Source organism: Haliotis rubra, unplaced genomic scaffold, assembly GCF_003918875.1.
Source record: "Haliotis rubra isolate DU_JTF1 unplaced genomic scaffold, ASM391887v1 Scf1089, whole genome shotgun sequence".
Lineage (NCBI taxonomy): Eukaryota > Metazoa > Mollusca > Gastropoda > Lepetellida > Haliotidae > Haliotis > Haliotis rubra.
Window position 1 is genome coordinate 171,552 of NW_025764991.1, and position 16,048 is coordinate 187,599.

Genomic DNA, 16,048 nt, shown 5'->3' on the forward strand with positions numbered 1-16,048 from the left:
GAACTTTTTGAGGGTTGAATTTATTATGTTGTTGTATTTGTTTGTAATTAGTTTGAAGATGGGGTTGTGTTGGGCCCCAGCCTAGTAAGTGAGTCTAGTTTGGTTTATTCTGTGCGTGATTGAAGAGGTGCCTTTGGTGAGAAGGAATGTGTTGAGGGAGGTACCACTCCTCATACCCATGGCAAGTTTGAGGGCCTTGTATTGAACTGACTTAAGTTTTTGTAGGTTACTGGGGGAGAGGTTGTGGAGGACCGGAGCGGCGTAGTCCAGTCTCGACAGTATAAGAGTTTTATAGATGTTGATAAGTGTGTGTTTGTCGGCACCCCAGTTAGTGCCGCTGATGGCTCGCATTAAGTTTAGATCCTTTTGACATGAGTTGACCAAGTTATGAATGTGGGGTGTCCATGTCATGTGGTGGTCGAAAGTTACTCCTAAAAATTTAGCTTCCTTTATTAATTTAATTTCTTTGCTATTTAGGTGGGGGTATGGGGGTATAGTTTTGCACTTACACTAATGTTTTTTAGTGCACATGTGATAAATTAGCACATGTTTGTCCCACTTCGTTCATTTTTTATCTCTCATTTTAACGCTCACAGGGCATTGTTTGTTATATTATGACAACTTTTGATTTTATACTATGATGCATGCGTATATTGATTCTGGTACATTTAAACACTATCACACAGAAAAAGAATTATCAAGATCCAATAAGCCTGAAGAAACTAATTAACATTTCAATATCCCTACCCCTAACAACAGCAAATGTGAGTGTAGGGTGAGCCCAAGAACATTGAATTATGGAATCTGTGAGCAAACGCAACTTATGCTATATTTAGACATAATGCAATGCATTTACTGCAAGTCAGGACGCTGCAAGATAACATTGCACAACTGAATAGGATGGAATCTTGATTACATGACTGTTGGGTTGTGATTTCAAGATCTAACTAATGGAGCCTAAGATAAAACGACCTTTACAGCTAGTACTGGCAAATGGAGTGAATGTTTATGCCATGGTTACTCACAAAATTCGGGAAAATTGGAAATATGTACACCAACATCGTGGAACACATTCTGTAGTGCTGCAAAACGTCGAAATGACATGAAGCTGAAGGAGTATATTGATGTTGAAATTGAGTTACCCAAGGCTGTGACTGAGTTGGTAAATCATCACAACTGTTATGCTACATAAAAATGAAACATACAACTTTATAGATGACAACTTCTTATATTTTGCATAGAGCGACGTTTCGATGTAGATTCTGACGTCGTTATCAAGCTAAAAGTGCTCTATGCAATAAATAAGAAGTTGTCATCCATAAAGTTGTATGTTTCATTTTTGAGTCACTAACTTCTAGAATGCCCAATAAACAAGAGTTATGCTACATACACCTTAGGCAAGAGTATTGAACTCTCTGAACAAAAACAAAAGCAGACACAGAAACAAAGTGAAACATCAGACTGAAAGTTTTGTGCCTGGTGTGACAGTAACACCATTGACACGATCCAGTGTTTCTCAATCAGATATATTGAAGTGTATCATTTGCCAGAAGGACACACGTCTGCGTGGAGACAGGCGCAAATTAGAAGCTGCCAGCCCAATGACTTTTTACTCAGCTGTTGAAACATTACGGCCAGCTGCAACAATTAGAAATGATCAGAGGGTACTCATGCAGCTGTCAGGTGGTGCAACAGGAGGAACCGATAGTATTGCTGGTGATGTACTTGATCATGTCGTAGTTCGTAACTTACACACCAAATATTATGAAAATGTCAAGATACCTATGTTGGAGCAGGGGTGCAACGGAAGTCATATTTTCTGGAACAGCCCTAGGACTAATTTTTGTGTATGGTGTGTGACAGTAGCAGACTTTCATAAAATGTACGACCATGAGGGTTATTCAGGGGGTAGGGGTAAGGGGAGGGGAGGGGGCTGGTGGGAGCATAATCATTTCCTGTTAAAGGATACAGTCTTTGGCTGTAGTGGGGTGGGGGTGGTTGTGGGGGGTCGCTGACTGCTCGGTTCCCCCGACAGCTTTGAGTGGATGATCATATGAGGGGAAAGAAAAGGGGCAAACATTACTGACTAGGATTATATCTCAGTGGAGTATTGGCCGCTTATATATATTTGTACACTTCGCTCTTTATAGTGCACTCCACGCACTCATTCATCCTCAATTTACTACTACTACTCAAATCACCTGTATCCACCTAATCCTCTAATGACGTCATCTTCAACTACACAATTTTTCCTTAGGTCAGCTGGCCCTATACTACCGGGACTTCTGGGGGAGTGAATGATCGCTCTAAACACTCTCCCATGGGTATAGAGCACACATGTGGGCCTGTCCGTGATCAAGAGACAGGTAGGCGGTGGAATCCATCAGCTAACCCGGCGCAGAGCCACAAACACCTGGTGTCTCTCCAGGGTCCACAGACAATAGCATGATGGCTCTTTTGTCTGTGGTTGACCTGTACCTGATTCCGACAGCTGACACCTCCTTCTACCTCCACATACATACTGTCTCATAACCCTTATAAATCATTTCCTCCTCATTCGTCACTCATTCAGGGTTCAAGCCGTGAGTTTTAACTCATGTTACCGTTACCTTTCAGTCTTATTGTTCGGACATTCAGGCATTGGGGCCGCTACTGGGGTATTGGTTGGTTAGTGTGTTTACCACTGAGAAGTGCATTTACTGGTTGGCAATTTCGACAATAGGGGACGCATTACAAGCTGTATATTTGTGATGGTTCAGTGGATGATCGGCTTTCTCAACATGTTGGTGTGTAAAGTATTGACTTGGGACGAGAGAGCATTGATCGCAGCCATAAGTTGGTCTGATTTGGGATCAGTCAACCCTGACGTGGCGTCTGCAATTTCTGCACTCTCTATTACTTGTTCAAGACTATCATGGGCGTGAGTTAGGATGAACTGACGTATGTGGGGCAGTGTAATACGTAAAATGAGATCTTTGATATAGCAATCATCTTTTCTATGGAGTAGTTCAGCCTCATGCCTGAGGGACTGAAGAAAGGCGGGAAAGGTTTCACCAGACCTTTGTTTCCTATCCAATAAGGTATTTTGGCGAGTTAATAAGCTTATAGATAATGGGGAATATCGCCGTAGAAAAGCAGCTCTTAACTCTGGCCAAGACATGCGTGACGTATTTTTCGTTCATACCTTCGTACCATTCTGACGCTAGATGGGTTAGGTAAAGGGGAAAGATATCAATATGATCTCCCTCGGTTTAGTGTTGAGCAGAGGAGACTTCTCATAGCGTTTTGCCAAGCAGATGCCGCTATGGGGTCTTTACCGTCATACATGGGAAGCGGGTGGCGAGAACAATTAATTGCCCTGGACATGGTAGAGAGAGTATGGGATGTTGGGGGGTCCTGGTTGGTGGGTCGACGGGGTGGTGGGGATGTGTTACGTGGGTGAGGGGGTTAGTGAGAATGACTGGGGAGGTTGAGACGTGGGTGGGTGGTAAGGGCGAGGGGTTGCCGTAACTAGGGGGGTGTGGGGCGGGGAGCCTTAGATTCGGTGTGACTATTAAAGGGTGTGTTCGAGCTGGCGTCGTCACCCATTGAGAGGAGTAGGGGTCGAGGGAGCTGAGATTGACCTGCTTAGGGGTGGATTTAGAGGTTGGGGGCGAGTTAATCGATTCTGGGAGTAAGAGGGGTAACCGGTCGTCTGCGTTTAGTGGATTCAGTTTCAAAATGGACATTCTTAGACAAAGGTTAAAGATGTGGATTGAACAGGCAAAATAAGCAGGTACGTAAGTGATAAGCTAAAGAATATGCTTACCCAAATGATTATGCAACTGGAGTTCCGAATAATTACACAATGACAGTTCTTTCGCACAGTTCTTTCACAGTGACTTGGTTTGGCTTGTCTGGGGCCTAGAGAGATGTGATGAGTTGAAACAGTTGCGAGGAGTCTGGTCCGGTGTGGATGTGGCGGCTTGATCCAGGTGTGAGGAGCTTGGTCCAGTCGGGATCTGGAAAGATGAAACTGGTGTTAGGAGTCTGGTCCTGGTGGAATGGTCTTGTTCTTCAGAGTCTGGTCCTGGTGAAATGCAGCTGCGCCTTATAGGTGAAGGCGGTGCTGAGTAGGAGCAGAGAGCATATAATAGTTTATTATATGGTCTCTGGTAGGAGGCACATGGGAATGTTCTTGATTCCGCAAAAAACTAGGCAGAGAAGGCTGGTGGTTGTGGACCCCAGACGGAGTATAAAAGTTCAGCACTAACCTTTGGTTGGGACTTGGTTGCTTGGCTTGTAGAGGCACCCGAGATCTGTCTCCACCAGTATCGCACGTAGCGATGATCCCCCGTCCAGTACTATATTTGGGGGGACAGCACGTGTGCCTGATAAGCGTGGCTCGGCTGGTCATCTATTAGTGATAGAGTTGAATTACTAAATTTGCTTAATGAGAGAGGGGCAGCACGCCCTTACGTGGAGAATGCGACCAACCCTGAGGTACAATTATGTTACATATGAATGGAGATTACATTGTCAATGAAGTACAGCATTTACATCTGATGTACATATAGCACATTTACATGGCGAGTGTTTTTAAATGATGGACATGATACATTCAACCAAAGACGATATATAGTAGCGTTATATAATGTACTTAGTTTTGTAGCCAAATGTAATTTAGAACGGTCCCTTTTAGATTGGTTAAGGGCCTGTTTTCTTGCCTTTCTGGCATTAATAATTCCTGTGCTCCACCATGGGACTGTTTTTAGTGCGGGGTTGGTCCGTTGTTGAATGTGCTTATGTCTTGGTCGTAGATGCTGGTTGTGTCTATTTGGTTGCAGAGTGTGGTGAATTTGCGCCAGTCTGCTTTTTAATGTTGAATTTAAGTTCTGTGGGTTGTGTCTGCATATTGTGGGTATTGTTTATTAATGTGGGGGAATGTGTGTTGTAATTGTGATTTTGATGGGTCAGTGGTCGCTGCCCAAGATGTCGTTGTGTACCTCCCATATACAAGATTGCGTGATTTTAAGTGTTGTGATTGTGGGGTAGTGTAGGTGGGAGAGAGGGTATCTAGATTGTGCTGGTCTAGCCAGTCAGATGGTCGGGTACCGTTTATATCGATGAAAGGTCTTGTGCCCCACAGTGGGTGGTGTGCGTTGAAGTCCCCCAGGATAATGGTGATAAATGTTCTGGGCGATGAGAGCTCATGCCCGTGTGCTCGGAGACCATTACAGTTCCACTGCAAAATAGCCATGGTTGCAGTAATTTGTAATATACACCCGTGCATTAATAATTTTGAAAATAAGATGTGATGCTACAGAAAAGTTAGGGTATAGCCAATAATTTCATCAACCTGTCGTTGAAGAAAGTTTATCCACTGACAGTTTTACAGATACCATAACCTTTTCTATTCTTTATGACAGAATATGTTGATGAAAATGTGATGGGACTGAATTTTTACCCAAAATGTCTATTCCTTTCCTCCTCAAACTACACAATTAAATTAAGTTTTGACTAAGAATAATAATTCTGTTATATACCATTATGTTCCAAGATGACTTTTACGCATCAAGTAAGCTTTAATTATTCATAATCAGAAAGAACCCGAATGTGAAAGATTCAGACCTTTTTTCCAATAATTCAGATTGCTACTTGACAAAAACTGAAAAAAGGCCACATTAAGAAGATTTTGGAATAAATTTTGAGTTTATTGTAAAGAATAAACACTTCTCCTTGCCGGATACTGATAATTACAGCTAAAATCTGTTTGTTTTGTTTGTAAAGCAACCTTTACTGCATTTCAAAATTTTCCTTTTCTTTTAGTTTCACTTTTCCTAAATCTTAGTTCACAAACTTTCATCCATTCACGATAAATAACAAATTTATAGGCCACACAACAATCAATTATTATTTTCACACTTCAAAATAAGGTAACTTGTTTTAGGATAGGGGGCGGTTGGGTACTCTAATGGTTAAAGCGTTGGCTCGTCATGCCGAAGACCCGGGTTCGAATCCCCACATGGGTACAATGTGTGAAGCCCATTTCTGGTGTCCCCCGCCGTGATGTTGCTGGAATATTGCTAAAAGCGGCGTAAAACCAAACTCAGTCAGTCAGTTTTAGGATAGAAAAACACCTGTTTTAAATATAGGCAATTATCCTAATTAAAGTACATGGTAATTTCAATGACGTTTTCGTTTTTGAAATGTTAAATGCTTGCTGTATCAAATTATGAAGGTTATTTTGGGGAAAGAGTTTAGAATTTCATTTCAGACAAAAATAATTGGTAAAAATACAGGGTGGTGCTTATTTTATGCACAGATGTATAGTAGGTTATAAAAGACTATGGGTTGGGGCATAAATTTTGAATTAAGGAGTTGAAGGCTAGAGTAGCTTAGAGGTTATAGGTTTAAAAGTTACTTTTAATGGCTCTTGTGGTATAATTTGCTTTTGTGTGAGAGCGTGTGTATTTTTTGGCTGTTATGTCTTTCATCAATATTGCAGCTGTTTTGTGGTGTGGGTGTGGCTTTGTGTGTGGGGGGACAGTGTGGTGGTTAGTGGGCTTGGGCGGGGGTGGTGCTGTGTTAGGGCGAGGTTTTCGAGGGATAGGGAGTGTGGGGGTGGGTAGGAGAGGTTGTTTGGTTTGGGTTGGTGGGTTTATACCTTCAAAGGTTGTAGAATGTTTTATGACAAATTGATTAAAACATGTGAGTTACCTGATGTGTGTAACAAGTGGGAAAATATGACTAAGATTACATTGCCTTGGAGTATTGTTTTTACAAATAAAAGAAAATGTACTCGGAATGTTAAGTTATTTGAATTCCTATTTAGAGTCATCCACAAGATTATACATACTTAAAAAGAATTGCTGAAAATGAAATTGATCGACAAAAATATTTGTACGTTTTGCAAATTAGAAACCATGTTTTTTGTCTCTTGTGAACATATACAGGCGTTCTGGAACGAACTAAGGATTCTTATCAAAAACACTTTTAGCATTGATGTTGTACTCTCAGATTTCACAATTCTATTGGGACTTATCACTGGCTATGAGTTTATCAACAACATTATTCTTTCTAGGAAACGATATATATATATATATATATATATATATAAATATATATATAGGATTTCTGAAATTAATACAGAATATTGTATTCGTCGAAAAATATATAGCTAAGAAAAACAACAGGATTGATATATTTCACAAAATATGGCCCAAAAGCTTTATTTCACACTTTGAAAATCTGCAATCCTGAGTTTGCTGAATTTGTAACGTTTTGTTGCCAATGTGTAACCAGCCCCAACATGGAGTCGTGCACTCCTTGTCTTTGTATACCTTTCTGAAATGAATAAAGGGATAAAAAAATATACTCAAGACATTTTGTTTAGCTTTGCAATTAAATATTCAGGCTAAATGACTGCGTCCTATCAATACCAGAATGTGATCCAGTTAAAATAGTGTCTGATATTATGAGCACCGTTCGACATCGTCGGGGTACAACTGCACACACGGAACCAAGTCACCTAGCCCGACCATCGGGAAGCATGGAACAACTATGAAACCAACATCCCCTCAGAGTGTCCTCTTGTCAATGTAAAACTCGACAATGTGAATTTTGTATTACGCCGCACTTGGCAATATTTCAGCTATATATCACAATGGCCGTTGGGTAATAGTATCTGATCCATAGCCTTCCGGACCTCAAACATCCTACAGGTATGGAATCCTAGAAGGGACATTGTCTGCACCCGACTTTCTGTCATTCATGATAAATCTGCATCCAGCTTCCTCTTGCCCATGCAAAATTGGGGGGTCAGTATCAGTTCCAGAACCACATTACTTTGTCACTTGACTGTTAAAGTGAGGCAACACACGCGATCCAGTATGTGTATATTTTAAGTCTACGCAAGCAGTTGTGTAGCAAGCAAACATACTTGTCTAAATATTCCTGTCTAACGATGATTTATCGATGGAAATTCTTCTGAATCATGTACATCTCTCACCGAGTGCGCCTGACACGGGACTGTTTTCATAAAGTTGGTAACTATGGTCGTTTGATTTCAGTTTTAAAATACCGATGAATTGCTCACTAACACAAAGTGTAATAATTGCAACCAGGCCGAATTTTGCACAGTCACATGAAGTCGACAGACCAACTCTGATGATTTGTCTCATAATTTTGGACACCCGAATATATATAATATAAACTATCATTATTTTGTTGTCACTTTTCTCTATTTTTACGAGGGGGACCACTTGCTATTACAACAGCCAGGTAATCAACAAGCGTGTGTAGTGTAATTTCAATTTCACACCTGCTACTCGGCCACCTGGCTGTTCTACCAATTTAATGCAATGATTAGATGTGGTGTTAGTGAACAATTCATCGGTCTCAAATGAAATCAAACGGACTGTAATCATATTTGACATATATTTACTTCCAATAGCAACCTGTAGTGACGTTTAAAAATGCTGATGCTAAAGGATGGCCGGGTGAGGGGATACTGCAGCTGTACCCACTCCCACCCACCCCCTCCCTCTCCAAACATCAACACCAGTGCTTTACCAGAAAAAACAGACTTTGAGAAAAAGTTTCCCGAATAAATATTTATTTGTTTAACACAAGTGGAACAATATCTTACAGATTTTGATAAATGCCATTGTATTCGTATTAGTAATTATAATATTTCAGAATTACTTCAGAATTTTCAAGAATTGCCCTGTAAACACAAAAATTACCTCTTTTTCCATGTCCTTACATTATTTATAAATACAAGTGTCAAATATCACTGGCGAATGTGTTTGGCACACATACGAATGTTCCTTACACAATCCTCTAATGGTGTAGGTCTCATTTTCTATGGAAGTTCTGAATCATGAACATCCCTTACCGACTGCGCCTAACGCTGACTGCCTTCATGGAGTTGGTAACTTATCAATATTTGACAATATATGTAAAACGTTTAAATACTGATGCTCACAACGACAAGGATGGCCGGATGGGGGATAGTGAAGCAAGTGAAGATCCCAATCACCAATAGCTGCTCCACTGCTTAACCAGAAAAACAAACTTTGAGAAAAAGTTTTGAGAATACATATTTATTTGTTTAACGCAAGTGGGACAATATCTTACAGAATTTGATAAATGACATTGTGTTCATATTAGTAATTATATTATTTCAGAACAATTTCAGAATGTTCCAGTAAATACAAAATATATTTCTTTTCCCATGCATTATATCATCTATGAATAAAGTCAACTGTCACATTTCACTGGTATTTGTCTGTTGGGCGGATGTGTTTGGTACAAATGCGAATATTCCTCCCACAATCTGCTAATGGAGCATCCAAGTAGACCTCAAGCTTCCCTCAACATTTTCTATCCAAGGGCTGGTGTGGTCATTGAGAACCCACCATCGGCCCTGAAACTCTCTCCAGTTACAAAGGCTGCTTTATCCGAGGCTAGGAAGGCCACAATGTGACCCATTTCTTCTGGGGTAGCACCTCGACCAATTGGTGTTGCCTGTGTTATAGCTTTATCCATCTGAAAGAAAGAGAGTGAATGAATTAGTGAAAGGATTTTAGTATATGTATCGTAATCAATGAGTACTTTGGGCGCTAGTTCTATACGCTTATAAGCTCTTCCCCGCCCCACTTGGGAAGTCTGCGATTTACAATACGGTAGGGTCTGTTTGTTGCATGATCATGTTCGTTACCACTGAGTGTTGTGATATCAAAACAACGTGAAAGGTTCCCATGCTATAATCACAGGTTTCCACACAAGGTGTGGTGGGTTAAACGTACCTGGTCGGCTACTTCTTTAGTCAACACCTTTGACAACATGTTGCTGGGTACATAGCCTGGACTGAAACAATGGAAACAACACAGTAAAAACATCTATCAACACGAATGCATCACTAGCAGTGACTGTAACACTTTAAGTCAACACAGTGACGGTGTATCAGAATAAACCAACAGAACAGGTGAAAGTATATGGAATAGCTCACCAAAAACATAAAAGACAATTTACATAAAACATTCACACAATTCAGTTGACGTCATGTGCATCCTTGACAACTGAGTCTGACAGCTGAGTAAGTTGACAGTTTTGAAAACATGTTTTGGGGCAATGTGATGCAATATTATGTATGTGATATTCATTTGCAATGTATTCTACAACGTTTCCTTTCACAATGACAAAAAACATCAGTCAGTGTTTTGTTTAATAAAGAACAAAGTGAATATAACACCTAAACTGTATACAACACTCGGGATATCAATAATCCAATAGCCCATGTGACCGTATATGGAATAACAGCACCAAACCAAGAACAACATAATAGCACATGTGACCGTATATGGAATAACAGCACCAAACCAAGTATAACATAATCTATAACAACCACAATGAAAAACCCAACTTTCAATCCAATTTTATGGATGTGATATTCACTTGCAATATCTGGTTCCACTCTTCTTTTCGCAATGTCTGATACATCTGTCTGTGCCTTGTTTTATTATGAATAAAGATTAACTTGGTATAAGAGACTTACAAAAAGACACGTGCTGAGCTGATTTGCTCATGTGTAATAAAAGTTATTCGTTTATGCCAGTTTCAACTTCCTACTTCATGGCCTATACCATGTATATTTATGAAGTGATTGTGGTGATATTGTACAGCAGTACGAATTGTGAAATACCAGCCCATGCAGTACATAATATTGATCTGTGAGTGACTCCCGAAAGGGCCAGTGTGCCTCTGACGTCTCTCAAACATTGATGAACATCTTTAGAATATTGGACATTTTGACCTAAGTTGTGTAGGACGGCTCCACTAACTGTCCCTCTAGAAGGAATTACGACAAATGAAAACATATGATGCATATTGTTCAGTTTATTGAATCTCATTTTAAACTGAACTCAAATGAATCTAAGCGACACTATTCCTCATCTCCTCAGAGCCATAGGCATCTCCTCGACAGTAAATATTGTTTTTTTCTGGTTGTACTTACTTGATTGAATTGACACGTACACCATGTGATGACATTTCTGTGGAAAGAAATAATTTTGTTGTTCATTTGTTCCTTACCGATGCTTGGACAGTAAGATTGCCTTCAGTGACAGGCAAGCATGGTTTAGGACACAATCAAACACGGATTCTTTACGGATTAAATTACCATGTATAGCAACGCTTTTAAATCTAAGATTCTTACATCCTCAAGTGTTCAAGACATGAAGGACTTCCATTAGATTTATATGCTTTGAGTGAGTGAGTGAGTGAGTTATTATTTAACGTCACATCGGCAATATTTCAGCCATATCGTGAGGAGAACATTTGACATTGTAATAGAATATATATAGTTATTATAAAAACCTGCCGACGAAGGACAGTAAAAATAGATCATCACAGATATCAATATAAAACTAGCGAACAAAGCTAAAATATTCCAATTAAAGAAGACAATACAATGTAAAAATGGGCTATAGATCACCAATAACTGAAGGTAGATCACCATACTAGGAACCATGGGGACTTACATTACTTTTGCTACCTGCATGGACCCTAGTTGGATTGACACCATCCCTTCAGCCATTTGCGACAGAAGAGAAATCTAGCCATAAATTAAAAACACACATATTCTACGATTAAAAACCTGGTACACTTAAATTGACTTTGAAAGTTTTGGGACTTACGTACCCCCTCAGGAGGACAATAATTTTACGCTACGTCAACCCCCCTTTGAGGGTACAGCCACTAACAATCTCAGTTACTAATATAAACTACCAACAATAAAATATTTAACTATTTACAAATCAGTCAACAAATCTAATTTTTTTTAAAAACGCAATAATTAAATGAGAACTGACATTATTAAAAAGATCCTTCAGAGTTTTGGATTTGAAATAGATATCCCTTGTGATGGAATATTCAATGCAGTCAAGCAAGACATGCTTGACTGTGATCCTTTCATCACAAGGGATACAAAACGGAGGATCTTCGCCTTTCAATAAATATTCATGAGTATGTCTGGTATGGCCAATGCGACATCGTCGCATAATGACCTCCTCAAATCTAGACTGACAACCCAAGTTGGTGTAACCAATGTAGGGTTTTATTGCATGTAATTTATTAATACCTACTTGGGTGTCCCACTTCCTTTGCATTAGATCGCGGATGTATGTTCTATTTTTTTTTTATTCTTTTTTTATTCATTCAAAATCAGTAGATACATGTATACAAAGCACATGATGCAACAACACTTGTACATCGTAGGAGAGAAATTCATATGGGTTGGCATTACACATATTGGGATCTTCATTAGGCTGGGAATGTGTGCAGTAGAGATGACCATTTTCTGTCAAATTGTAATATGTTTTGATTCTTACTGGCAATAAACTTTTCTGTCTTGAAGATATCACTCAATATTTTTACAAATGTATCCAGTGATAATTTATTTTTTTTAATACTTGATATATGGATATATTTTTTACTGGCAAGAAGTATGTGATTCATAAGGTCGTTATTATATCCGCGAATTAAGACTGTATATTTTGTCAGGGTAAAATTTTCTGATGATTTATCTTCAATATATTCTTTCACTTTCAGCCAGAACGTTTTCACACATTCACATTCCCAATAAACATGTATCAAATTTTCTGACATTAAATTACAAAATGAGCAAAGTTCATCATCTACTAATTTCATTCTCAATAATTCTTTCTTTGTGTAGACAATATTGTGGATAAATTTAAACTGGAAGTCAATCAATTTGGTATCTTTTGTACATCTTCTATATTTTCTAAAAATATCTTGCCATGGAATTGCAATAACAAAGATATTTTGCCATTTTTCACATGTTGATGGTAGGTTTTCAGTAGTTATAAGTTTGTCATAGAAATATCTGGATCTCTTTGGTGCTGAAAGTAAATCTATCAGTGATGTGTTAAGATAATGATTATGAACAATCAATAAATTCTTTCTTATAGTTTCTTTCCATTTTGGGGGTATATTTGAAAGAACCTGGTAATAGTCAAGAATTGTGCCTTTAATTTTGTAAGTTTTCTTAAGTTCACTAAATGGCAAAATACCTTGATCATTACACAAGTCTCTTATAGAGTGAATACCTTTGAGATGCCAATGTCTTATAATGAAATTACTATTTTGGAATTGGTGATTGAACCAAAGGGGTTGAGATAAGATTTGATCAATATCTGTAAAATCAGTTTGATGTGTTTTATAGAATATTCCCCATGCAGCCAATACATCTTTCCAATAGGGATTCATAATACTGACATAGGTTTCAATATTGGCTCCAAGCAGAAATATATCTTTAAATGGAAAGATACTAGGGCTAGAACTGCTATTATTTTGAAGATATTTATGTAAAACTGACAGTTTTAAAGAGTTTATGAATACCTGTACATTAACCATTCTGAGTCCCCCCTCTTAATATTTTCTAATAAGTGTCGTTCGCTTTATCTTATCCCGCTTATCATTCCAGATGAATTTATAAAATATATTGTTTAATTTGTCAATGAATTCCTTTGGAGGATTTGGGAGTGAGGTGAATATATGCACCAATGGTGAAAGTGCTAAAGTTTTAATAACAGTTATTTTCCCTATTAATGTCAACTTTCTTTTCCTCCAATTCCCTAGAGTTCTATTAATAATTTCTAGTCTTTTTCTTGTATTAATTACCCAAAGGTTATTTAAATTAGGATTAAGTCTTATTCCTAGAATATCAAAGTCCCCATTATGCCAATCAAGCTTAAGATCCTGGCATAAAATCATGCTACTACCTGCCATTGAGCCTATCCACACTGCTTTCGTTTTATCTATATTTATTCTTAAACCAGACATTTTGTAGAAATTATTGAGAGTGTCAGTTGCTGCCCTTAAACTTTCTTCGCGCCCATCGAGAAATAATTCAGCATCATCTGCATACTGTCCAATTTTATGTTCAGTGTTATTCAATGTAATTCCTTTTATTGCAGCGTTGTTACGGATCATTATTCCTAAAATTTCACCCACTAAGATGAATATATAGGGAGAGACTGGGTCCCCTTGTCTACAGCCCCTTTCATTGTCAAAAAATTGTGATAAATGACCATTCTGTATAACACATGATGTAGCATTATTGATTAATATTTTGATCCATTTTTCCATATTGGGTCCAAAGCCAAACTTTCCAATTGTTAAAATTATAAATTCTTTAGAGACAGTGTCAAAAGCTTTTTCAAAGTCAATAAGCAACAAGAGTCCCTTTTTATCTTGTACTTTTGCTTCAAACATAATGTCGTATAATAATCTAATGTTCTCGCTAATACACCTTCCAGGTATAAAACCTGTCTGAGTTTCATGAATAAGAGTATTCAATGTTGTTTTAATTCTATTGGCTATGCATGTGCTGAGTATTTTATACAAAGAATTCAGTAGGGAAATTGGGCGCCAGTGTTTTAACAACTGTCTATTTTTTGTTAGCTTTTGGGATACATGTGATGACGCCTCTGTTTATTGTTGGACTTAACATATTTTGCCTGAATGCTTCTGATATATATCTACAAACCCAAATATGAAGATCTTTCCAGAAAAATTTTAAAAATTCTATTGGGAAACCATCTACTCCTGGGCTTTTGTTATTTTTCATTGATTTAACGGCTCGTGTTATTTCATCTATAGTAATATCACCCTGTATGTTCTAATGCTGGCTTTATAATCAGAGTATGGGATAAGAAGTGGTGTCACAGATTTGTTGAGGGCTGCCTTAGCAGCAATATCAGCTATCGTGTTCCCAGAAATGCCAACGTGGCTGGGTAACCAACAAAAGACGATGTCGCATTGGCCAGTAGCAAGTTCATTGTACAATTCAATAATTTCTAATACAAGTGGATGTTTACAAGAAAGATTTTTAATAGCCTGAAGACACGAAAGAGAATCTGAAAAGATGATATATTGTTTATATTTACGGTGTGTATTAATATATTTAAGAGCTGTTAAGATGGCGTTTGCTTCTGCTGTAAATACAGAGCTGTTATCCGGTATTCTAGAAGAGATTGTTCTGGATCCAATGACAGTGGCACAAGCCACCGCGCCACCATCCTTGGACCCATCTGTAAATAAGGATTTGTGAGTATTATAATTATTTTTTAATTGATTATATTCTTGTTTATATTGTAAGTCATTAGTTACAGATTTCTTAAACTTTGTCAGAGTTAGGTCAACTTCAGGCCTCACCAGTTGCCAAGTAGGAGAAGAAAAAAGACGGGAAGGAGCTATATTTTCCGGCTCAATGCCGGCAGCAGAAATGAAGGGTTTAATTCTGTGCCCAAGAGGCGGAACAAGAGAAGGTTTTTTGGTGTATAAATCCTCATAGAGGGGATTGAAAACACAGCTAAATGCAGGGTTAGACTCGCTAGAATATAGTTTAGTAATGTATTGTAAAGATAATTTTATACGACGTTGTGAAAGAGAAGGCTCATCTGCTTCAACATATAGACTATCAATAGGAGAGGTTCTAAAGGACCCAAGACAAAGTCTTACGCCTTGGTGGTGGACAGAATCAAGTAGTTTTAGGTTGCTTTGGCAGGCTCTACCATATACGATGGAGCCATAATCAAGTTTCGAGCGGACCAATGATCGATATAGGTGGAGAAGGGTAGCTTGATCCCCTCCCCACTTTGAGTTGGAAACGACTTTCAACAAATCGAGTGCTTTCAGGCATTTGGCTTTAAGTGATTTAATATGCGGCAAAAAAGTTAAATGGGAGTCGAAAATTAGACCCAAGAACTTGGCCTCCTTGACAACTTTGATCGGAGTGCCATTTAAAGATAGTTCTGGGTCTTTATGCGGCTTATATTTTCTACAAAAGTGTAGACAATTAGTTTTGGACTTGGAAAATTTAAAGCCGTTTTCAAGACACCATTTATTTATTCTATTTAAACTGAACTGCATTTGCCGTTCAATAGTATGCATATTTTTACCACGACAAGAAATATTAAAATCATCCACAAAAAGTGATCCATCAATTGAATCATTTAAAACCTTGGATAAACTGTTAATC

The 16,048-nt window shown here is 38.4% G+C and overlaps 2 protein-coding genes across 2 annotated transcripts in view; both read right to left on the reverse strand.

Moving 5' to 3' along the window:
- The window catches only part of LOC124282357 (uncharacterized oxidoreductase MexAM1_META1p0182-like), a 108,143-nt gene that overhangs the window by 7,015 nt on the left and 85,080 nt on the right, over positions 1–16,048 (reverse strand). The window contains exon 9 of the mRNA XM_046718329.1: positions 9,362–9,531. Within this exon, the coding sequence (XP_046574285.1) occupies positions 9,367–9,531 (165 nt within the window). The 3' untranslated portion in view covers positions 9,362–9,366. The remainder of the gene's footprint in view (positions 1–9,361; positions 9,532–16,048) is intronic.
- The window catches only part of LOC124282371 (uncharacterized oxidoreductase MexAM1_META1p0182-like), a 50,433-nt gene continuing 41,570 nt past the window's right edge, over positions 7,186–16,048 (reverse strand). Inside the window, exons 11-12 of the mRNA XM_046718349.1 lie at positions 8,803–8,837; positions 7,186–7,326 (exon numbers count right to left, since the gene is read on the reverse strand). The gene's annotated coding sequence lies outside the window, so the exon portion shown is untranslated. The remainder of the gene's footprint in view (positions 7,327–8,802; positions 8,838–16,048) is intronic.